Raw genomic sequence first — 24,559 nt, forward strand, 5'->3', positions numbered from 1 at the left:
CCATTTGCTGTCCTTATTTCCCCCGCGGCATCCTGGGAGTAAATAATGTACTATAGCAGGGGTCAGCAAACTTTTTCAGCAGGGGGCCGGTCCACTGTCCCTCAGACCTTGTGGGGGGCCAGACTGCATTTTGGGGAAAAAAACATGAATGAATTCCTATGCCCCACAAATAACCCAGAGATGCATTTTAAATAAAAGGACACATTCTACTCATGTAAAAACATGCTGATTCCCGGACCATCCATGGGCCGGATTGAGAAGGCGATTGGGCCGCATCCGGCCCCCGGGCCTTAGTTTGGGGACCCTGTACTATAGTGTCCGTTGCTTTGACGTCCAACAGATGGTGCTGTTTTCCCACAAAATCATGTTTTTACCTGTCACAGGTGTGACATCTATATAATCTAAGTATATGCAATATCCGCATGCAACGTTGTGTCAAAATTTCAAGGCAATCGGTCAAGCACTTTTGGAGATTTTTGGTTATGTACAAACAGACATTTACATTTTTATTTATAGAGATGTTGGATACCTGGTTGTAAAACTTCAACTGGGAAAACCAAATAAATAATTTTTATTTTTATTTTTCAAAAGGAGAGAGAGCAGGGTTCGAGTCCTGCCACTTGGCCAGCATGAAATTCTCCTTGGGTGTGTGACCTGTTGTGGGGCGGCCGCTGCCCCCCTTGGCTCGACCTGCCTTGCAGGGTCGTTGTGGGGAGAAGCACGTGGGCTGCCTTCGAGTGAAATAAATAAATGGGGGGGGCTTGCAAGCAGAGAACTAGCAGCACAAGAGCCCCTCCTTCTCCGATTCTTCGGTTACAGACATGGAGGCAGAAAGAGAGGCTCTGATGGAGACAGCGTACCCCGAGCTCCAGGCCTTTTGCCAGAAACACGGCTTGATGTTTGAGGTGAGGACCCCTCCTCAAAAAAAAACGCCCCTCTCCCAGCTCAGCGCCAGCTGAACGCACCTCTTTGAGCAGAAGGAGTCTTTCGAACACAGGACTGGGGGGTGGGGGGAATCCATCCTTCGGGCGCACATTTGGAGCACATTGAGAATCCTGGGAACTGTATTCCTTCCCCTGCCTCCAAACTTGCTAACTCCCCCCCCCCGCCCCGAAACTGGTCCAGGTCATTGATTTGAGATGGGGCGTCCAGGACGCCACGGGCGCTGGCCAAGAGCCCCTCTTTCTGGAAGAGATTCGGCGCTGCCAGGAGCTCTCGGTGGGGCCCAGCTTTGTGGTGAGTGCCGGCTTCCCGGGGGTCAAGGGCGGCTGCTATGGGTGCTATGGGGCTGGGGAGGGGGTTCTCACAAGAATCTCTGAGCCCCCCCCCATGGTCGGAGGCCAGTCGCTGGAGAGAGGGCTCTCTGGGTTCGAATCCTGCTCTTTGGCTGCTGCAGGGCTCTTCTGAGTTTCCTAGAATTCCTCAGTGGAGCCTCCGTGGGCAGGAGCAGTCTACCTTAGAAAGGGTGGAGAGCAAAAGCAGGCCATTGATCTCACCTCCTGCTTGGGGACTTGTGAGGGCAGGAGGCTGGACTTAGATGGGCCCCTCTTTGGCCTGATCCAGGTTCCTAGGATTCCTAAATGGAGCCTCCCTGGACAGGAGCACTCTACCTTAGAAAGGGTGGAGAGCCAAAAACGGGCCCTCGCTCTCACCTCCGGCTTAGGGGCTCATGAGGGGAGGAGGCTGGGCTTAGATGGGACCCTCTTTGACCCCCACTCTCTCTCGCCCGCCCGCCCCAGGCTCTCCTCGGGAGCCGCTACGGCCCCTGCCTGGCCCCCGCGACCATCGGGGAGGAGGAATTTGAGGCCCTGGCGGCCCAGTTGCGGCAGGAGGAGCCGCAGGCTTTGCAGATGCTGACCCAGTGGTACCTGAAGGATGAGAACGCCATCCCTCCGGTGCACGCCCTCCAACGTCCCCTGCCCCACGGCGCGGAGCAGAGTTTGGTCCTGGCCCTACGCAGAGCGGCCCAGGAGGCGGAGAGGAAGGGGCTGATTGGCCAGTATCAGCGACTGCGCTACCACAAATCAGGTGTGTTTCGGAGGCTGGCCCGTTTCTGCGAGGAAATCCCCCCCCCTCTAATTTGATGCATCGTTTTATTATCACGATTACTAATATATTTAATAATACAGTAGTAATAATCATAGATTATATACACGGCTTTTTTTCAGCCAGAACTCAGTTACGGCAGGGAGAATGGGATTATTATTATTATTATTATTATTATTATTATTATTATTATTATTGTTAAGAAGATAAAGTCCTTACCAGATATGAATGGCAGATCAAGCTGATGGATTTATGCCGAAAAAGCAAAAACGATCAGAAGAATCAGGAATCAGGAAAACCAAAGTTTTTATAAGGATTGGGGAAAATTCAGTGCTTTTTTTCTTTAGAAAATGTCTCATTTTCCTACTCATATTGAAATACTGCCCCTCAACGAGGCCAAACTTAGATTTACAAAATATTTAGGGGTATGCGTACCCCTGCGTTACCCCCAGGAAAAGAAAGCACCGGGGGAATTTATAATTTACCTTAAAAACCATTGTAAATAGCTAAAATCATTAGTAGTTTAATGGTGGATTTTGGACACACTAGATAGGTAAAAGATTTTGGATGATCATAAAAAATGTGGGAGGGAATTATTGACAAGAGGGAAGTCCAGGAGATTTCGTGTTTTTATGTTGTTGGACATGTGATTGTAAAATTTAATCTGGAAAACCAAATGAATAAATTATTATTATTATTATTATTATTATTATTATTATTATTATACACAACCCATCTGACTGGGTTGTCCCAACATATATGAAAACACAACAAAATGTTACACGAATTAAAACAAAGCAGGTAAAGTACAAAAAGCCGAATACAGCGGTTCTCGAGCGTCTCGGAACCCGAACAATTTGGAACCCGAATGCCGAAAACCTGGGAATCTTTAAAATTAGCCCTCATCTTATACATGGGTAGTGTAGGGGGGGGGGTTAAGCGAATGGTTGCAGCCGCAAGCAGAGAAAGCTCAACATTTTCTTAATTTGGAGTCCCCCCAAAATAGAGGCTGTCTTATACATGGGGGCGTCTTAAAGACAGGAAAATACGGTAGCTGCTTTCATTTCCGAACGCGCCTCAGAAGTCAAACAGCTTTTCCGCTGCGCTTTTTCCCAACCACGGATTTTGCCGCCCGCCCGTTGATCCTCGGTTTTCGAACGTTTTCAGAAGTCGGGCGGTATTCCGGAACGGATCTATCTATCTATCTATCTATCTATCTATCTATCTATCTATCTATCTATCTATCTATCATCTATGAATTGTAATCCCTTTTAAAATAAATTTAGACTCCCTGTCACTGCCGTCGCTCGGGACAAGTGCCGGCTCACCCTCCTCCCCAAGCTCAGCTCCAGTGCCACGGGGTGGGGGGTGGGAGATAGGGGTGTTCTGGGTTCGAATCAGAAGCCGGTACGGCTTTTGTAATTCTACCCATTATTTAATTTTATTTTGAATTTTACAGCACACACACACACACACACACACACACACACACACACACACACACAAAACTAAACACAGAACTACTAACACACAACCAAAAGGGGAAAAAACGAAAAATGAAGAAATACAAGTAAAACATAGTTCCGTACGGAAACTTATACAGAACAAATAATAATAATAATACACACACACTCATATTTCGCTTCTCCTTCTCTTCCAATTGACTTCCTTCATTCTCAACACGGATCTCTTTCCATTTTTAGCAAACGGTCTCCTTCTTAATCCGCGATGACCCCTTTCCCTTTCTGTTTTCAATTTAAGTGCCGTAATATATTTTGCAAAAGTGAATCGAAACAAGCCCGAGTGTCAATTTGAGGGCCCTGCTTTGCAAGACGTTCTCTGCATTTTGCCCATTCTTTTTGAAACCTTTGTTTGGGCCGATTGGGCATTTGTGATTCCAGGGCTGCCCCGGGGAAATTGGGACCCTTGACGGGCACACACCTTCCGCTCCCTCCCCGGGCGGCTGCTGCTGCTTCTCCTCACAGGCTCGCCCTCTTTTCCAGATACGCACCGGGAAATTGAGGCACGCCTCTTGGGCTCGGGGCCGGAGGACGAAGGGGCTGCGGTGGTCTTCCTCCAAGTAATCGAGACCTCCTCGGATGAGGAAGAGGGCGAGGAAGAGGGCGAGGATGCCCGTCAGATGCTGGAGGACCTGAAGGGCACCATCACCAGCGCCTGCCCCAGTTTGCTCAGGGTCCACCGGGTGCCCCGAGACGCGGCCCCCGGCGCCCTCCGCCCCAAGCCGCAGCCGAAACACCTCAAGGAGCTGTGCGACCAATTTGTGGCGGTCGCCAACTACCAAGCGCTCCGGGGCCTGCGGACACGAGAAGGGCGCCCCGGTGGGGGACGCCTGCTCCAGGAACTCGGCCACCACGCCGCCCTGGCCCGGGAGCGGAGCCACAGCCCGTGCTGGCGACCAGAACTGGTGGACTCCCTCTGCCAACGCCTGAGGGACAGTCTGCCACAGTGCCACCCTCCCCTCGTGGTCCAGGGGCCGCCGGGCTGTGGCAAGACCGTTCTGCTGTGCCACCTGCGGGGGGCGGCTTGTCAGGCCCTGGGACCCGAGGCGGTGGTGGTTTTCCGGCTGCTGGGGGCATCTCAGGCCAGCTCTGGGTGCAATGCCCTCCTCGCCAGCCTCTGCCAGCAGGTTTGCCTGGCGCTGGGGCTGTGCCCGCCAGGCACCGGGGACCCTCTCCAGTGCTTCCACCATGTTCTCCTCTCGGCCTCCCGCCAGGCCTCTCAGCCTCTGGTCTTGATCCTCGATGCCACAGAGAGTCTGGGCACCGCCTGGCTGCCGGCGGTCTGCCCTCCTGGGGTGCAGCTGGTCGTCTCTGCCCGGGACAAGGGTGGCAGTGGCGGGGCTTTCGGTGGGGACCCCTTCGTGGTGGCCCCTCTCTCTGCCAAGGAGGCTGGCAAAGCTCTGGCTGACGGCTTGGCATCCGTGGGGCGTACCCTCCAGCCAGAACAGCAGGCCCTTTTCCAGCAAAGTTTCTCTGCTGGCGGGCAGGCGCTGCCGCTGTCCCTCGCCCTCGCCGAGGCTGGCCGGTGGGCTTCGTATGCCCCGCTTCTGTCCCTGGCGGTCCCACTCACAGCCTCGGAGGCCATACACCGACTTTGCGGGCGCTTGGAGGAAGCACACGGCTCCGTGTTGGTGGCGAATGCCCTCGGCTACCTCGCTTGCACCCGGTGAGGACCGTTGTATGTGTGCTTTTTTTTAGTGTCAATTTGATTGAGGTTTATAGGGGAACATACCAAACTTCATATCTTTCCCCTTTCTTAACCAAACCAAGACTTTTATATATACTAAAAAAACAAACAGCAACCCTGGGAGGGAGGCAAAGCTGGTGTCGGGGAGTTCCTCTGCCCAATTTCCTACCCTTTTTTGGTTTTTTTTGTGCAGGAACGGCCTCTCCGAAGCAGAGATGAAGGATGTCCTGTCCCTCGACAACGAGGTCCTCTCAGAGGTCTACCGGTCACACTCTCCGCCAGGCAAAGGGGTCCTCCGCCTGCCGCCCTTGCTGTGGTCCCGCCTGCGCCGGGATTTGAACCCGGAGCTGGAGGAGAAGTGGTCCGATGGCTTCATGCTGATGGGCTTCCTCCACAGGTCAGGGGTCACTCCTCTTCCTCCCCTCCTTTCGGGGCTGCCAAGGTGTACTGAAATAGGGTCCCAGTTCATCCACGAAAGGGCAAAGCCCGCATTTGGGCGCAGGACACCTGCTTGGCATGCAGAATGTTCCAGGTGACATTCTGGGCACCTCCAGGTATGGCTGGGCATCTCAACTGAGTCTGGAAGTGATATTGGAGAAGATATCATGTATAAGAACAAGGATATATATATATATATATATATATATATATATATATATATATATATATATATATGGAGTAAGGTAAGCTTTTTCTCAGGCAAAGCTCTTACCAAGAGGTATCGGAGGGAAACATTTTAATTCGCGATTATTATAGACAGATAAAAAGAGGGTTTACTCTGCCTGATTAGTTTGTGGGTAGGCTATAAAAATTTAATCAGTGCTTTTTTTTTCTTTAAAAAAATGTTTAGGGGCACTCTGATTCTGCCATTTTATACTTCAAATCGGGGGAAATAAATACAGCAGATGGACAAAAGCAGAAAGATTCACAAAAATGTTTAGGCGTATGCGTATGCCCCCTATTTTGGGGGGCTCCGAATTGAGAAAATGGGGGGAGATTGCCCCCGTGTATAAGACTACCCACCCTTTTTAACATTATTTTTTAGTACAAAAATCTAGTCTTTTACACGGAAAAGTATACTGTGTGTGTGTGTGTACTTAATTGGAGAAAGAGAGAGAGAGCTGTTAAGTGATGGCTAGACAGACAAATGGTCTGCCTGGGGATCAGGTGAATTCTTACGTCCTTCTTTCAACCAGTCCATGAGGACTAGCCCCTTGGTTTTGCTTTTAGGGGGATGTAGCTCCTGGGTGGGGGGTGGGGGGCAGAGCTTAGGAGGTACCAGGTTCGGCCTCCCCCGAACTGCATCTCGAGGTGGGGCTCTGGACTCCCCCTGAGCGTGAAACCCCGCTGGCCATCCAAAGCCCCACGGTCCGAGGCTTGGCCTGAGCATCTCCCCATCCCTCCTTCCTCTGCCCAGGGAGTTTTTGGCCGTGGTGGAGGAACGCTACCTGCCCCGGCCAGAGGACCGTGTCCGACGCCACCTGCTCTTGGCCGACTTCTTCCGGGGGACCTGGAGTTGGGGGGCGAAGAAGCCCGTCATGCTGCCCTCGTCCGCCAAGCCTGTGAGCGTTGACAGGAAGGTGAAGCTCTGGGGACCCCGAGAGCTGCCAGGGGGGGCGGCGGGGGGAGACGCCAGGGGGCTTTCCCTTGGTGGCCGGACGAAGCGGGGTTTCATTTCATTTCATAGAATCCTAGAGTTGGAAGACACCACAAGGGCCATCCAGTCCAACCCCCTGCCGAGCAGGAAACACCATCAAAGCATTCTTGACATATGCCTGTCAAGCCTCTGCTTAAAGACCTCCAAAGAAGGAGACTCCACTACACTCCTTGGTAGCAAATTCCACTGCCGAACAGCTCTTACTGTCAGGAAGTTCTTCCTAATGTTTAGGTGGAATCTTCCTTCTTGTAGTTTGAATCCATTGCTCCGTGTCCGCTTCTCTGGAGCAGCAGAAAACAACCTTTCTCCCTCCTCTACATGACATCCTTTCATTTCATTTCATTCTTTTTTATTCTTTAATTTTCATTTCATTACTTGTTATTCTTTATTTTTCATTCCATTTAATAATTTCATTATTTTTTATCCTTTTTTTCAAAAAAAATTATTAATTTTATAATAACACAACATAAACAAATGAAAACATAATACAACACGCTAAACACTAACAAATAAACAATAGAACAAAAACAAAACTAAAATTTCTTAATTATCAATCTTTTCTTAACATTGTGGGGTGACTTTCTCAAGTCCCCCTTTCTGAGCTTCACAATTTATCATCTTTAGTAATTTCTAAATCATATTTTTACAACACTGTATCTCTTATCCTTATCTCATTTCTTACATTATCTATTTAATTCATTTCTATAAATTTTACTTATTTGCTATCCATTACTTCTACACCTACAGCCTATAACAACTTCCAAATATAATCCATAATCTCAAATATTGCAATATTTTTTTAAAATATATTTTAAATTTCTTCCAATCTTCTTCCACCGTTTCTTCTTTCTGGTCACACAGTCTCCCGGTCAGTTCAACAAGTTCCATAAAGTCCAACATCTTCACCTGCCATTCTTCCACAGTTCTTGTGTCTTCCAGTTCTTGGCTATCAATAATCTCACAGTGACATTCTTTTTGTATCCTTTATTTTCCATTTCATTTCATTTATTTTTTATTTTATTTTTATTTATTTATTTATATAACAAAGAATAACATAGAATAGTCACACACAAAAAAACAATACACTTACATTCCTGCACATCCGTCAGTTACATAATACAAACAAATCTATATCTTTATTTCTCCTATTAGCATTTTCCTAAAGTTAAAATCCCAAAAGAACTAATGCTTAGCAATTGCATCGGAAAGGAGAGAAGCAATGGAGAAAGAGAAAAGGGAAAAGAAGGAATAATAATAATGGTAACGAATAAAAAGAAAGAAAAGGAGAAAAAAGAGGAAAGAAAGAAAAGAAAAAAAGGGGGGGGGGGAACAGACAAAGAAAAGAGGGAGGCAAGCCCCAGTTGACTGATTCAACAGTCATATCTTAGGCACTTAATTACATAACATCTTCTATAACTTCCACCGCGCTTTGCACAGAATTTCAATCTTCTATACTTCTATATCTTGTCCTCTTAATACAATACACTAACTTCTGTTAACAAAACAGAAGTCTTCAAATTCATACACAGTTATTCTAAACATAGCCATGTTCTGTTGCCCAATCCTATTTTATTTAAATAATCATTTAAGCACTCCCACTGTTCCTTAATTTTGTGTCTAGGTTTATTACGAATCAGATCAGTTAATTTTGCTAGTTCTAAATATTCGCAAAGTTTGTCAATCCATTCCCCTCTCGTAGGTATCTTAGGTTCCTTCCATGTTTTAGCAATGGTCATCCTTGCTGCTGTTGCTGCATAAAGATATATATTGATCTTATCTGAAGGTATTTCATTATTAAGAATTCCTAATAAATAGGCTTCTGCTTTCTTACTAAACGGAACTTTAATTAATTCTTGAATTTCCCTGTGTATCATTTCCCAAAATGTTTTAATTTCTGGGCATGACCACCACATGTGGTACAACGTTCCGGTAGTTTGCTCACACCTCCAGCATTTGTCATTACTATTCTTATTTATTTTGGCTATCCTTTCAGGCGTTAAATACCACCTATAATGAATTTTCATAAAATTCTCTTTTAAAGCATAGCAGGCTGTGAAATTTGTTTATCCCAGAATTCTTTCCATTTTTTGTATTCAATCTGATGACCTAGATCTTTTTCCCATTTTTCCATGTATTTGTTCTTTCTTTCTTGTTCCCAGTCCTGCTCGTTTAGAAGTTTGTACATTTTTGAGAGGGTTTCCCCCTTACTATTAATAATTTCTGATTCAAATCTCGTTTTTGTTTCTCCAAATCCTCTTTCCTTTATATCTTTTTCAAATGTGGCTTTTAATTGATAGTATTCTAACCAGGATATTCCTCTGTTCTTAAGATCTGCATATTCTTTAAGTTTGATACTATCGTTAGCCTTTTCGGTAATTTCTCTATACGTAGGCCAGACCTCTTTCTTATAGCATCTCAATGTGGCATTAGCTTCCACAGGTGATGCCCACCAGGGGGTTCTGTCTATAATTTTATCTTTAGTTCTTTCCCAGACCTCCCATAGGGCCCTCCTTAAGATATGACTTTGAAATTCTTTGTTTTTCTTTCCTTTTTCATAGAATAAGTAACCATGCCACCCAAAGATCTTGTTTACACCCTCTAGTTCCAGAATATCCGATTTTTTTAACGTTAGCCAATCTTTTATCCAGGTCCAGCAGGCTGCCTCGAAATATTTCTTCAAATCTGGTAGGGCAAGTCCCCCGATCTCTCTGGGATTCGTTAATATCTCTGCTTTCATCCTTGCCTTTCTTCCCTGCCAAATGAAGTCCGTCAGGTCTTTTTGCCACTCTTTTAGATATTTGGTTCCAATTAATATGGGAATGTTTTGAAACAGGAATAGAATTTGGGGGAGAATCACCATCTTAATCATAGATACCCTACCCCAAATGGATAGGTTCATACATTTCCATTTTACCAATTTTTTCTTTACTTCTTTCCATTTCTCAATGTAATTATCTTTCAATAAATTTGTGTTCTTGTTAGTTATCTGGATCCCTAGATAGTTGACTTTTTTTTCAATTTTAATCCCTGTTATTTTTCCAATCTCTCTTGATCCTTTACTCTCATATTTTTCGTTAACATTTTCGATTTATCTTTGTTTAACCTAAATCCTGATACTTCCCCAAATTTCCCCATCTCAATCATTCCTGTTACAATTCCTTCCTCCGGATTTTCCGTCATAATAATTAAATCGTCAGCGAAAGCTTTAGTTTTAAAGCAGTAGGCTCCTGATTTTATTCCTTTAATTGCTTTGTTTCCCCTAATTGCTATCAGTAAGGTCTCCAGGGTTGTGATGAATAACAAGGGGGACAAGGGGCAGCCCTGTCTTGTACCCCTCTCTATGCTGAATTCTTCGGTAAATTCATTATTTATGATTAACCTTGCTCTTTGTTCTCTGTAAATTGCTTTGATTCCCCTTAAGAACCTTTGTCCCAGTTTTAGATTTTCACAGGTGTTTATCATAAAATCCCAAGACACACGGTCAAAGGCTTTCTCCGCGTCAACTAACAGCATTGCTGTCACCATACTTGGTTTGAAGTCTAAATATTCCATTAAATCAATAATTACCCTGATGTTATCCTTTATTTGTCTCTCGGGAAGGAAACCCGCTTGGTCTTTTCCAATTATCCTAGTTAATACACCCTTTAATCGATTTGCTAATATTCCAGTAAATATCTTGTAATCAATATTTAATAAAGATATTGGTCTGAAGTTCTTAATTAATTTCGCATTTGGATCTCCTTTGGGAATCAACGTTATTAGTGCTTCTTGCCAGGACCTTGGTAATAAACCTTTCTCCAAAATTCCATTCATTATTTCCTTTAATCTCGGTGTTACCACTTCTTCTAGTATCTTATAGTATTTGACGGAGATTCCGTCAGGACCGGGCGATTTCCCTTCTTTCATTTTCTTAATCATATTTTTAATTTCCTCCTCCTGAATTTCAGCGTTTAGAAGTTGGTATTCTACCTCATTAATTTCTGGTAATTTATTTTGGGCCAAATAGTTCTGTATTGCTTTCTCATCTTTCCCTTCCTCCTTGTAGAGTGCTTTGTAATAATTTATAAATCTTTCCTTAATTTGTTGTGGATCCGTAATTTCTAGATCTTCCTCCATTATTTTATTTATTATTCTGTCATTCTGTTTTTCCTTTATTAACCAAGCTAGCATTTTTCCGGGTTTGTTGGCGGATTCAAAATATCTTTGTTTCGTCCAGAGTATTTTATTTCGGACTTCCCTGTTTACTATCTCTGAGAGGTGGTTTTGTAATCTTTTCACATGTTGTCTTAATTCCTCGTTTTTGGGATCTTTCGTTAAATCTTTTTCTTTATCCCTAATTTGTTTATTCATTTCCATTATATTTTTCTCTTTCTCTTTTTTTATCTTTGTCATTTGTTGAATACTGAACCCTCTCATGTAGGGTTCTCATTTAATAATTTCATTATTATTTTTTATTTTAAAAAGCCCCGTCTTGGTTCCCTCCTGTCTAGGTGACGCCACAGCCGTTGTGGTTCTCCAGCCACCTTCCCAACCGGAGGAAACTGAGCGAACAGCCATTCCACCTGCTCCACGGGGGACGGATAGAGGAGCTGCGCCGAGATGTTCTGGGTGAGTGGGAAAAGCTCCTGCCCCTCTTTTCCAGGGGTGAAACGTTGGAGGGGATGGAATAGGACGTCCCTCTTTTCAGGGGAGAAACGTTGGAGGGGATGGAATAGGACGTCCCTATTTTCATGGGATAAATGTTGGAGGGGGTGGAATAGGACGTCCCTATTTTCATGGGAGAAATGTTGGAGGGGATGGAATAGGACATCCCTATTTTCAGGGGAGAAACGTTGGAGGGGATGGAATAGGACGGCCCTATTTCCACGGGAGAAACGTTGGAGGGGATGGAATAGGACGGCCCTATTTCCACGGGAGAAACGTTGGAGGGGATGGAATAGGACGTCCCTATCTTCACGGGAGAAACGTTGGAGGGGATGGAATAGGACGGCCCTATTTCCACGGGAGAAACGTTGGAGGGGATGGAATAGGACGGCCCTATTTCCACGGGAGAAACGTTGGAGGGGATGGAATAGGACGGCCCTATTTCCACGGGAGAAACGTTGGAGGGGATGGAATAGGACGTCCCTATTTTCACGGGAGAAACGTTGGAGGGGATGGAATAGGACGGCCCTATTTCCACGGGAGAAACGTTGGAGGGGATGGAATAGGACGTCCCTATTTTCACGGGAGAAACGTTGGAGGGGATGGAATAGGACGGCCCTATTTCCACGGGAGAAACGTTGGAGGGGATGGAATAGGACGTCCCTATTATCACGGGAGAAATGTTGGAGGAAATGTGCTTTCTCTCTTCCCCTGACAGGGAACATGGCCTGGATCTCCTGCAGGGTGGCTTCCTCTGGCGTGCAGAGCCTGGCCACGGACTTTTCCCTGTGCCTGACCCACATCATCTGCCCAGAGCTGCGTCTGGTACGGGAGTGCCTCCTCCTCCTCCTGGATTGCGTTGTGGACGATGCTGAGAGCTGTATAGGTGTGTCTCCCAGAAGGAGCTGTTGCTCTTAAAACAACCTCCACTTGCCTGGCCTTTGAGGACAAATCCCTTCCTTTCAGCTCAGCCTACTCCGCAGGGTTGTTGTTGCTGCTGCGGGGATAAAACGGGGAGGGTGAGCCTGAGTTGAGCTCCTCAGAATAAGAGGCAGGTGCGGGGCAAATAATAAGCACTGTGTGTGTGTAACCCTCCCCTGTCCCTTCGCCAGGGCCGGATTGAGGTTTGATGCAGCCCTCAGCTCCTGAAGGTAATGGAGCCCTTTCTATGTCCAGCTGTCCTTTGTCCGGAACAAATTGCCAGGGTTTTTCGTGTTAAATATACGCTATATGGTCATTGATGGACCTCATAGGTATCTCAAGCCATTTGCCCATGTTGCCCTGCAACCAGTCCATGCAGAATGTGGGCACCCTCTATATAGAAAGGAGCAAACCAGGGATATTTGGGGAGCAGGCTAGCAGGCGGGGCCCATGACTTACACCCTAGGAGCCGACACAACACAAAACACGGTTGCTGGGTGTAGGTTTTATTTCATTTGTTTTTTATCTTTTATTTTAGAAATGGACATCCCGGTTTTTTCCCCTTAAGGTTTTCTGGGGAGCCCCTAAGCTATTGCTTGATTCGCTTATACATCAATCCGGCATTGTCCCTCGCCCCTCCAGAACCAAACGTGGTCTACACAGAGATGCTGGCCCGGTTGGAGTCGCTGGCGCCCTCATACCCGGGCGGCCTGATTGCGGGTCTGTGCCAGCAATGCCGGAGCTGGCTTGGCTCGCGGCCCCATCCGTCCCTCGTCCCTCTCGCCGGCTTCCTGTACCCACCAGACGGGCCTCTGCGGAAGACGCTGCCAGGATTCCCCAAAGGTGGGCTTTGGCATTCGCACCCCTTGGGTCACGATTTGGGGAGAGCCCTGGGGCGGCGGCGGCAGCGGCCGGAGTAGTCCAAGCCAAGGCTTCCCAAACTTGGGTCTGTTTTTGGGAATACGACTCCCATCCTCCCTAGAGGTCAGGGATAGTGGGAACTGTAGTATGAAAATAGCCACGTTTGCGAAGCCGTGGTCTAAGTCCTGCTTCATCTTGCCCAGGCATATCAGAAAGCTTTTCCCATCTCCTTCCTCCTTGCAGAGAAATAGTTGAGGTCAATTTGGGAGAGTCAAAATGGCTTCAGGATTGCTCTCCTGTACTATTTCAGACACGTGGTTTATATACTTATCTATGTGTTTGCCTTGTACACCTATGAGCATTTATTTATATATATATATATATATATATATATATATATATATATATATATGAGAGATCAGGGATGCGGGTGGCATTGTGGGTTAAACCACGGAGCCTAGGGCTTGCCGATCAGAAGGTCGGAGGTTCGAATCCCCGCGACGGGATGAGCTCCCATTGTTCGGTCCCAGCTCCTGCCCACCTAGCAGTTTGAAAGCACGTCAAAGTGCAAGTAGATAAATAGGCACCACTCCGGCGGGAAGGCAAACGGCGTTTCCGTGTGCTGCTCTGGTTCGCCAGAAGCGGCTTTGTCATGCTGGCCACATGACCCAGAAGCTGTACGCCAGCTCCCTCGGCCAATAAAGCGAGATGAGCACTCAACCCAGAGTCGGTCACGACTGGACCTAATGGTCAGGGGTCCCTTTACCTTTATATATATCTGAGCTTAGAATTCCTATAACAATAGCCTCCCCCTCCTCTGTGAATTTGACCACCCAAGTTGGTGCCAGCTCCAGCTTCTGTGGCAGAGATTTCTGCAGGTTTTTGCCAAAACAAAACAAACAAACAAAAAAAGCCCTTCTTTTTCTGCACCAGCCCAGACCGCTGGACCCGCGGGGCCTGGGGGGCTAGGTGACCCACACCACAGCAGCCCCTCTGACCTGTGCCTGCTTCCCCACCCCCCACAATTTGCAGGCACCTCCGTCCTGGAAGCCAGCCCTGACCAGAAGATGCTGCTGGCCGGCTCCCCGGACGGCTCCATCGTGGTGTGGGACACAGAAGATTTCTCGCTGTGCCATGTCCTTCTCGGCCACACAGGTGAGGACCAGAAGGGAAGGGGTTTTTCCCCAGGAATTCCCCCCTTCCCTGCTGACTTCCCTCAACTTCCATCCCTGGTTTATTACATCTCATATTGCATTCTGCTGTTTATATATGCACTTCTGTATTATCGTACTATTAAGTTTCTTTATATATATATATAAATAAAATTGCAAATGTTTATTTAAATCCTGCCAATGACTCTATATTTTGTCGTTGTTTCTGCAAATAGGAAGTAAAAGGTTCCCATTTTTTTCAAAGTCACGGTTGTCTTTTTCACGTAGTTTATCTGTTAGCTTTAATAATAATAATAATAATAATAATAATAATAATAATAATTTTTATTTATACCCCACCCTTCCCGGGTTAGAAACGGGGCTCAGGGCGGCTAACAACAAATATAAAACATTGATTAAAATGATTTTTTAAAAAACAGCTCAAAAACAGCAAAAAATACAACATCAATGTAGACCAGGGAAGAGTTTTAATGTGGGGACCCAGAAGGGTTTCTTCATAAAAAAGGGAAGGGAAAAAGGAATGGAGGATCAGGCTAATTCAAATTGAAGGCCAGGTGGAATAGCTCTGTCTTACAGGCCCTGTGGAAGGAGATCAAGTCCTGCAGGGCCCTTAGTCCTGTGGGACAGAGCATTCCACAGGGTCGGAGCCACCACTGAAAAGGCCCTGGCCCTGGTGTAGGATAATCTGGCTTCTTTAGGCTCTGCATAGTTCATCAGCTTCTCTTGCCATTGTTCCTTTGATGGTATTTCTCCTGTCTTCCGGTTCCAACTCAAGTCCTTCCTGACGCGGTCCTTCCTATTTAAGCACCCAGGATGGAAAGGATATTGACCCTTTCTACCCTGTTTCCCGCAGCAACCAACCTCCCCGCATTTCTGCATTGCAGGGGGTTGGGCTGGATGACCTTTGGGTGCCCTCTCACTTCCCCGCCAATTTGGCAATCTTCCCAAATTATACAATTTATGCGCTGGAGTTGATGGTTTGAGGATTGACATAACTTCCGCCTCCCATAATCTTATAATCATTCCAATGACCACCCCCGTCAGAAAAAAAAGAAGAAGCCCTTATACCGCAGCTGCAATTAATGGTGAATTTTAATCGGGGTGCATTGAGGTCCAGCTCCGAGGGCCTTCTGGCGGTTCCCTCCCTGCAAGAAACGAAATTACAGGGAACCAGACAGAGGGCCTTCTCGGTGGTGGCGCCCTCCCGTCAGATGTCAAGGAGATAAACAACGACCTGGCTTTTATAAATAATAATAATAATAATAATAATAATAATAATAATCTTCCCCCAATTCTTTGCAGCCGAAGTGAGGTGCCTGAGGGTCTTCGCCAAGGGTACCCGTGCCATTTCGGTTGCCCGGGATCGAACCCTGCGACTTTGGAGCCTGGAGTCCGGCAAGGAGGAAGCCATTGCATCCACCGTCCCTGCGGGGGATCAGGAATGGTGCCAGATCAGCGTGGATGAGAAGCACCAAATTGTGTACTGGGTGTCTGGCTCAGAGGTATGTAGACTGGCGTTCTAACTTTTTTTCCTTTTTACAAAAAAGAATCTTATTAGATTTTCTGTTCTACAATTTAGAGCATTAGTTTGAATAACCTTAAGACGGCAAGGACTTCAATGACAACAATCCGATAAAAGCCTCGTTATGTCAATACCAAATTGCAATAGGGTTAACAATGCCAATTTTTCCAATGCCAAATGATACAATTTATGGGTTAGAGTTGATGGCTGGTTTGATTTTCTGCACCTTTAATCGGGGTGCACTGAGGCCCAGCTCCGAGAGCCTTCTGGCGATTCCCTCCCTGCAAGAAGCGAGGTTGCAGGGAACCAGGCAGAGGGACTTCTCGGTGGTGGCGCCCGCCCTGTGGAACGCCCTCCCATCAGAGGTCAAGGAAATAAACAACTACCTGACTTTTAGAAGACATCTGAAGGCAGCCCCGTTTAGGGAAGCTTTTAATATTTGATGTTTTATTCTGTTTTTAATCTGTTGGGAGCTGCCCAGAGTGGCTGGGGAAACCGAGTCAGATGGGTGGCATATAAATAACCTTGGGTGCGAGTCACTGCCTCTCACCCTACCACGGGGTTGTTGTGAGGATAAAATGGGGGCAATTGTTTTCTCAGAAATGGATGCTGCCTTATGAGGAACGGCTTAGGGAGCTGGGTATGTTTAGCCTGGAGAATAGAAGGTTAAGGGGTGAAATGATAGCCATGTTCAAATATATGAAAGAATGTCATATAGAGGAGGGAGAAAGGTTGTTTTCTGCTGCTCCAGAGAAGCGGACACGGAGCAATGGATTCAAACTTCAAGAAAGAAGATTCCACCTAAACATTAGGAAGAACTTCCTGACAGTAAGAGCTGTTCAGCAGTGGGATTTGCTGCCAAGGAGTGTGGTGGAGTCTCCTTCTTTGGAGGTCTTTAAGCAGAGGCTTGACAGGCATATGTCAAGAATGCTTTGATGGTGTTTCCTGCTCGACAGGGGGTTGGACTGGACGGCCCTTGTGGTCTCTTCCAACTCTAGGATTCTATGATTTGATGAAATATCCTAAGGAAAAGTGGGAAATGTTCAGGAACGGCTTCTGTCAATCCTAGACTGACCTTAGAAAACAGGGGCACTCGGCGAGTCCGAATTATTCTGCAATGCCACCCTGTTGCACAATGGAAGATGCTCTGTGTGTTGCCCAGCCAGAGAGACTCAACAGACCCTCCCTCTTCCCTGCAGGTGGAGGCCTGGCACCTGGGCACAGCGGCCCCCGCTTTCCGGATCCCGGCCGAGCCCCTGGGAGGCTGGCTGTGCGCTGCCGTCTTCGTGCCGCGGCTGGTGGTGGCGACGGTGTCGGCGGGGGGCTGCAGCGTCTGCCTGTGGGATAGTCTCAGCGGGCAGCTCCTCTCCAGGCAGCCGCTTGGGGGGCTGCGAGAGGAGGGAGCCCCCACCTGCGGCGCTTTGCTCCGGAAAATGGGCAGGATGTTGTCCGGATTCAGCGGAGGCACCCTCCTGATGGTGCCCGCTCCGGGGCAGGGGTTACGGGCGGAGGGGCTGGGGTGATGCAGCCCAATGGGTGGGCAAATAATAAAACGGCAAATAATAAAATTCTGATTACAGTGAATTTGCAGTGCAGTTGCTGCCATGGGGGGTTGGAATCTAGGGGCTTCTGCCTGCCAAGCAGGGCCTCTTCCACTGAGCTACAGCCCACCCTCTAAAAAAAATAAGACGCTAGATCTCATGAATCTGGGGGGAAAAAGAAGAGCTGGTTTAAAGACGTCTCCTGCAGAGTCAGAGGAATTGCCCCATCCTGATCAGAGTATTAGTCTGCGCTGACTGGCAGCAGCGGCCAGTGAATGCGTGTTATGGGGCCAGAGGGACTCTGCCCCCCCTGGCTCTGCTCCAAGGCTGCCGCTCTGAGGCCGCCTTCCTCCCCACAGGTCTCCTCGGAGGGAAAGAGCCTATTGGAGAAGCTCCCAGAGAGAATCTGCTTCGTGGCGCTTTCGGAAGACGAGTCTCTTCTTGCGGCAGGTTTGGCTCCTTGAGATCCTGCCTCCCCAGGCAGCGGGTTGTTTTTAGGAATATAGGGGTGTTTGGTGCACCTTGAAATTCACCCAACACTTCCTCATCCTCACTTTCCCCAATAAACAAAGAGCGGAGTCGGGTCTGCAAGATTCACCCTTCTCCGAATATTGCGTTACGGTGCGCCCCTCGCACGCAAAGGCACGGACAGAGGTGGAGCGTGCATAAAAATGCAAACAACACGCCCAAATGTGTTCTGGCAGGAGGGGGAACGACCTTGCGAAAATTCGGCAAAATTGAAGACAAATGAGGGGAAATTCGTGTTAAGGCAGTGACGAATTTTCACAGCGGCTCCCCATGAAAAATTGCAAATTGATGTGGAAATAACTGAGTGCTTGTCAGTCACTCACAGAGCAAGAGCAGGGTCTGTCTGGGTAATGTTAGGAAGCACCCACCTGCGAGGAGTCCTTTGCACGTCCTCAGAAGCACTCTTGTCCCTTCTGGCACTTCCCCCGTGGCCAGAGCCTTGCCTCCCAACGAAGGCCGAACCCTCGTTCAAACCAAGCTCTGGCTTGCCTTCCAGGCTTCGGGCGCCGTGTGCGAATCTTCCGGCCCGACCCGACAGGCTTCCACCAAGTCCTAAACTCCGATTTGCTGCACGATGAGGACGTATATGCAGCTGCCATCGCTGCCAACAACACCACTGTGTTCACGAGCTCTCGGAGCGAGTGCATCTGGGTAAGGCTCTCCTTTTTAAGCAGAGGTCGGGGGGCCATCTGTCAGGGATGCTTTAGCCGAGTTTCCGGCATTGCAGGGGGTTGGACTAGATGGCCGCTGGGGGACCCCCTTCCAACTCTACGATCCTATGATTTAAAGGAGCAGAAGGGCCAGCCTTCTAGGCTGGGGGGGGGCAATGGGGCAATCCTGAACCCACAAATGATTAAGTAAGCCCCACCAAATGCAGTAAAGACGTCTAGATATGGCAGGCAAACGGTTTGTATTCAGAGTAGACCCGTTGACATTCACGGACCTCCCTCCTATTTGGAACCTAATCCGTTCCAGAAGACCAAGTTCCGAAACATTTGGAAACTGGGGCGCAAAGGGCAGCCTGCAAATTTAATACAGAAATTGAGAAAAATAACATATGCACTCAGCGGAAGGCGTTCGACCTCCGAGGCACATTAAAAAACGGAAGCATTTACTTCCCGGATTACGGCATTCGAAAGCTGAAACGTTCGTCAACGGAGACGTTCGAAAACCGAGGTAGCACTGTATCATACGATAAAACATGCCCTCTTTCCTTTTACACTTCCAGCACACATTTGAGCTGCTTTTATACATTTTCGCTATTTTACTAGGTGTCAAATACTAGCGGGACATCATTTTCGTATCATTTTCTTTCAACCATCAGCAGGCTGTTAACTTCAAGTCCTCTTTCCATAACTTTCCCCATGATGAAAACTGTATACTAGAGCCAAAATCTCTTGCCCAGTGTATCATTACTGGTTCAACTTCTTCCTCTTTAGTAAACCAGAGACTCATCATCTCAGGAGCCGGGTTTTCGGCGCCCGGGAGCCGAAACATTAAAAAACAGAGCCATTTGAGAACCAAGGTTTGACTGTACCGCTCCTCTCCCCAGGTTTGGCGCCTGGCCCAGGGAGGCTGGCTGAGGGACGTCTGGGGGGACCGAGGAGCACCCGCCACCCACCTGACTCTCTGCGGCGCCCTGCTGGTGTCCGCCTCTCTCCACACGCCTTACCTCCGGGTCTGGGACCCCGGCGATGACCCCGCGTGCAAACCGTTGCCGCCTTGCATGGCCGACACGAAGTGCGTGGGGCTCTCCCGTGGCGGAAAATACTTTTGCTTTCCCCGGTCCCTCGAGAGCTGCGAGCTGGTCCTTTGGGACGCGGAGGAAGGTGAGTTTATTTATTTACGGTATTTATGTTGCATAGGATTTTTTTTTATCAATTTCCTTTTTAACACAGTACCTCCAACATTCCAAGAACAAACAAATATACTCTTTGCTCTGCTGAGCTTGTGACTTCCCTCCGTCCCTCCAACAGGTTATTTATTATTATTATTATTATTATTATTATTATTATTATTATTATTATTATTTCCGAGTCTTTGTATCACACTTTAAATCTTCGACTTCTGGCCTTTGTATCCTCATAACCAACTCTGTCTCTTTGGTCTAAGAAGTTTTTAAAGATTTATCGTTGCGGCCAAGGGCGTACCCACCACGGGGCAAGATAGGGCAGCTGCCCTACTCTAGAAGCAGGGCTGGTGGGCAGAGGCGGAGCACAGCCCGGCGGAGCGCGAGTTCGCCATTCCCACCGCGCCGCGCCGCACCCTCCCTCCAGCTCCCCGGCGCGCCCTCAGGCAAGGCCAAGCGCGGCGGGGAACCAGGGAGCGTGGCGCGGTGGGCGGGAACGCTGAACTCGCGCTCCGCTGGGCTGGGCTCCGCCTCCGCCCACCAGCCCTGCTTCTAGGGAGGGGCACAGCCTGGCGGAGCGCGAGTTCGCCGTTCCTGCCCACTTTGTGGCCCCTCCCCTTCCGTGCCTTGGCCCCGCCCCTTGCCCCCCCCTAGTTTTGATCCTGGGTACGCCCATGGTTGCGGCGTTTATTTCAATCCCTCTAGTGTCTTCACTTTTTTTGCAATAATTATTCATATACCAAATGAATTTACACCAGTCTCTTTGAAGTTTTTGGTCGTCTTGGTTCTGGATTCTACCGGTCAGCTTGGCCAACTCCGCATAGTCCATCATCTTCGTCTGCCGACTCCTCAATCGTTGGTAATTCCTGTAATTTCCACCTTTGGGCTAATAAAGTTCTTGCCGCAGTTGTTGCATACATAAATAGTCTTTCATCTACCTTTTCCATTTCCTCTCCTGTCAAACCCAGCAACAACGCTTCTTTTTGGGGGGGAGGTGGGAGGTATATCTAAACATCTATTTTAACTCATTGTAGATCAACTCCCAAAATGCTTTAATTTTATCACAAGTCCACCACATAGGATAAAAAATCTGTCTTTCTCTTTACATTTCCAACATACATTTTGGCCAGCTTCACCAGTGTCAAATACCACCTCTATATCATTTTTATTACATTCTCTTTTCAGGCTGTACATGCAGTAAATTTTAAACTTTCATTCCATCATTTTGACCGAGATTCAAACTCAATATTGTACCCAAAGTCTATAGCCCGTTTTATCATAACTTCTTTAGCCTCTTCAGAAGATGAGGAAGGTGAGTTTAATTTGGGCGTGCGGAATGAGGCCAAAGATTGGGGGAAATTATGGAAGACTGAAATAAAATTTACTGCATGTGTGGCGATTAAAGAAAACTATATGGAAATGACGCACAGATGGTACTTAACTCCAGTAAAATTAGCAAAAATGTAGAAGAATGAAGAAAGTAAGGGTTGGAAATGTAAATCAGCTGAAGGGACATTTCTTCACATGTGGTGGAATTGCAAAATTGGAAAGAATTATTGGGAAATGATTTATAATGCATTGAAGAAGATGCTTAAAATAACGTTGGTTAAAAAACCAGAAGCTTTCCTACGAGGTATTACAGGAGTGGATATAACAAGACTGCAAAAAGACTTCTTGAAGTACAGTGGAACCTTGGTTTATGAACACCTGGGTTTGCGAATTTTCGGTTTACGAACGCCGCGGACCCATCTGGAACGGATTAATTCACTTTCCATTACTTTCAATGGGAAAGTTCGCTTCAGTTTATGAACGCTTCAGTTTATGAACAGACTTCCGAACCAATTGTGTTCATAAACCGAGGTACTACTGTATGCAATGACAGCCACACAAATACTATAAGCACAACATTGGGAAGAAGAAGGTGTCCCAGCTAAAGAAGATCGGCAAGTTAAATTAATGGAATATGCTGAAATGGCAAAATTGACTTTGAAATTAAGAGGAAGAGATGACAAGGAATTTTAAAGAAGAATGGAAGGACATTATTGTATATATACAGAAACAATGTGCACGGGTTAATACATTAGCAGGACATTAAAAAAAAATGCTTGTAAAGACATCATGACTGGACAATAAGTAATTTTAATGATTTTATAATTTAAAATGGACATGCGATATGATGATAAACAATGGAACCAGGGAAGAGAATAGGGGGGAGTCAGCTCTATTTTTTTTCTCTATGCTTGAATATGTATTGCTGTTTTTATTTTTAGTTTTTTGGAAAATTAATAAAATAATATTTTTAATTTTTTTAAAAAACACACCTGTGCCCCCGCAGGAGAGGAACGTGAGAGGCTGGACACCTCGGCTGCCGTGCGGTGCCTGGAAGTGGCCCCCCAGAGGAACCTCGTTTTTGTGGGGCTGGCGTCTGGGACGGTGCTGGTCTTCCCCTTGGACTCGTTGCAGGACGTTGGCTGCATCCCTCCGGCAGAGAACCGGAAGCCCGTCTGCGCCCTGGCATTCGCCCGGAGCGAGGAGCAAGTGGCCGTGGCTTGCGAGGACCTGGTGCAGGTGCTGGACGTGGGTCGGGGGCAGCCGGGACCCCTGATCGACCGCCCGGCCTTCTCCTTCTACACCCAGATCCCGGGCGCCGGCATCTCCTGCCTGGCCCTGCTAGGCGGGTACCGGGTGCTCTATGGCATGACCGGCGGGCAGCTGTTCCTCTACCACTGCCCCCGGGGCCAGGTGTTCGCCCTGGAAGCGCACGGAAGCAGTGGCATCACATGCTTACAGACCAGCCACGGGGAGGCCTGGGCGCTCAGCGGGTCGGCCGACTCTCTGCAGTGCCTCTGGGACGTGGATCGGTGCCGCTGGGAGCATAGGATGTCTTTCCAAAAGGTGCGCCTCCCCTCCGGATCCCGCCCTGCGCCATCGCCTAATCAGGGGTTGGTCCACTGTCCCTCAGACCTTGTGGGGGGCCGGACTATATTTTTTTTGGGGGGGGAGAAATAATAATGAACGAATTCCTATGCCCCACAAATAACCCAGAGATGCATTTGAAATAAAAGGACACATTCTACCCATGTAAAAACCACGCTGATTCCTGGACCGCCCGCGGGCTGACTTATTAAGAAGGCGATTGGGCTGGATCCAGCCCCCAGGCCTCAGTTTGCCTACCCATCGCCTAAATTGTTCTAAAATGAGTGTGTTTATTTGCCCCCAAAGATAAAGTGTTGCAGATTTAACCAATAATAAATAAATAAATATTTTATATTTTATTTTATACATACATACATACATACATACATACATACATACATACATACATACATACATATCCTGCAGCTCCCAACAGAATATTAAAAATAGAATCAAACATTAAAAACTTCCCTAATCAAGGCTGCCTTTAGATGTCTTCTAGAAGTCAGATAGTTGCTTATTTCCACAGGGTGGGTGCCACCACCGAAAAGGCCCTGTGCCTGGTTCCCTGTAACCTCGCTTCTCGCAGGGAGGGAACCGCCAGAAGGCCCTCAGCTGATAATAAAAGGTAAAGGGACCCCTGACCATTAGGTCCAGTCGTGACCGACTCTAGGGTTGCGCGCTCATCTCGCATTAGGTCATGTGGCCAGCATGACAAAGCCGCTTCTGGCAAACCAGAGCAGTGCACGGAAACGCCGTTTACCTTCCCGCTGTAGCGGTTCCTATTTATCTACTTGCATTTTGACGTGCTTTCGAACTGCTAGGTTGGCAGGAGCTGGGACCGAGCAGCGGGAGCTCACCCCGTTGCAGGGATTCGAACCGCCGACCTTCTGATCAGCAAGCCCTAGGCTCAGTGGTTTAACCACAGCGCCACCTGGGTCCCTGATAATACTAATACAATATTGTATTGCTGATAATACTAATAATACTAATACAATATTATTAGCTGATTATACTAATACAGTATTATTTATGCATTTTGAGTCCAATTCAATACATTTCTCTCCCTTGAGCCCGAGGGAGGGTTTTCTGGCTTCTAAGACTCCTTCGAAGCGCTCCATAAATCATGGCTTGTCTGTCATCACCAACTCATCAAAACAACGGGGAAACAACCAGGCCCTGAGTCATAACCCCTTTTATCACCACCTAGGAAACACACACGCTCCCTTTTAAAGAGGGTTAACAAAGGCAATAATCTAGCATTTATGTGACTTCATTTGGAGTCACGAGATTTGGCAGCCGATACATCGCATAGCCTCTCTTTTCCCCGGTACAATTTCTGTTTTGTTTTATTTTATTGCAAACTACATTTCCTAACAAAGGCAGTGAACAACGCTGTCTTTGCAGGACATGAGCACAAAAGGAACCTGCCCCCCTCCGATTCCCAGAAATTGTGGCTGACAGCCTCCTCCTTCCGTCAATTCGCCCCGCCGTCTTTCCGCTGCCATCCAGTGGGAGGCAGTTCCACAGCTTCCCTCTGCTTGCCCCGCACCCGCCTCTCTCAAACTGCCTTTGCCATGTCTGTTCTTCATCCCCAGGAAGATTCCTTCTCGCAAGGCGTGCTCTGCGCCTGCTTCTCGAGGGACGACCGGCTGCTCTTCACGGCCTCGCTGGATCAGTTCGTGACGGTGTGGG

The 24,559-nt window shown here is 47.6% G+C and overlaps 1 protein-coding gene across 1 annotated transcript; it reads left to right on the forward strand.

Moving 5' to 3' along the window:
* The first annotated feature begins 821 nt into the window (after window positions 1–821).
* Window positions 822–23,174, forward strand: NWD1 (NACHT and WD repeat domain containing 1). The gene is made up of 18 exons (XM_088671371.1): window positions 822–905; window positions 1,126–1,236; window positions 1,740–2,028; window positions 4,050–5,232; window positions 5,447–5,650; window positions 6,671–6,833; window positions 11,401–11,518; window positions 12,273–12,440; window positions 13,118–13,318; window positions 14,369–14,491; window positions 15,811–16,010; window positions 17,230–17,508; window positions 17,931–18,021; window positions 18,596–18,750; window positions 19,652–19,928; window positions 21,240–21,260; window positions 22,284–22,890; window positions 23,171–23,174. Exons 1-18 carry the CDS (start codon window positions 822–824, stop codon window positions 23,172–23,174), a joined length of 4,278 nt encoding a protein of 1,425 aa, XP_088527497.1.
* The last annotated feature ends 1,385 nt before the right edge of the window (window positions 23,175–24,559 follow it).

This window comes from Zootoca vivipara, chromosome 6, assembly GCF_965207765.1.
Source record: "Zootoca vivipara chromosome 6, rZooViv2.hap1.1, whole genome shotgun sequence".
Taxonomy (NCBI): Eukaryota; Metazoa; Chordata; class Lepidosauria; order Squamata; family Lacertidae; genus Zootoca; species Zootoca vivipara.

Excerpts from the sequence above, each read along its gene's own strand:
- NWD1 (XM_088671371.1), top strand. The coding sequence starts at position 822 with ATGGAGGCAGAAAGAGAGGCTCTGATGGAGACAGCGTACCCCGAGCTC. Across the intron at positions 906-1,125 it reads AACACGGCTTGATGTTTGAG|GTCATTGATTTGAGATGGGG; the intron begins GTGAGGACCCCT and ends AAACTGGTCCAG. Across the intron at positions 14,492-15,810 it reads TGTCCTTCTCGGCCACACAG|CCGAAGTGAGGTGCCTGAGG; the intron begins GTGAGGACCAGA and ends AATTCTTTGCAG.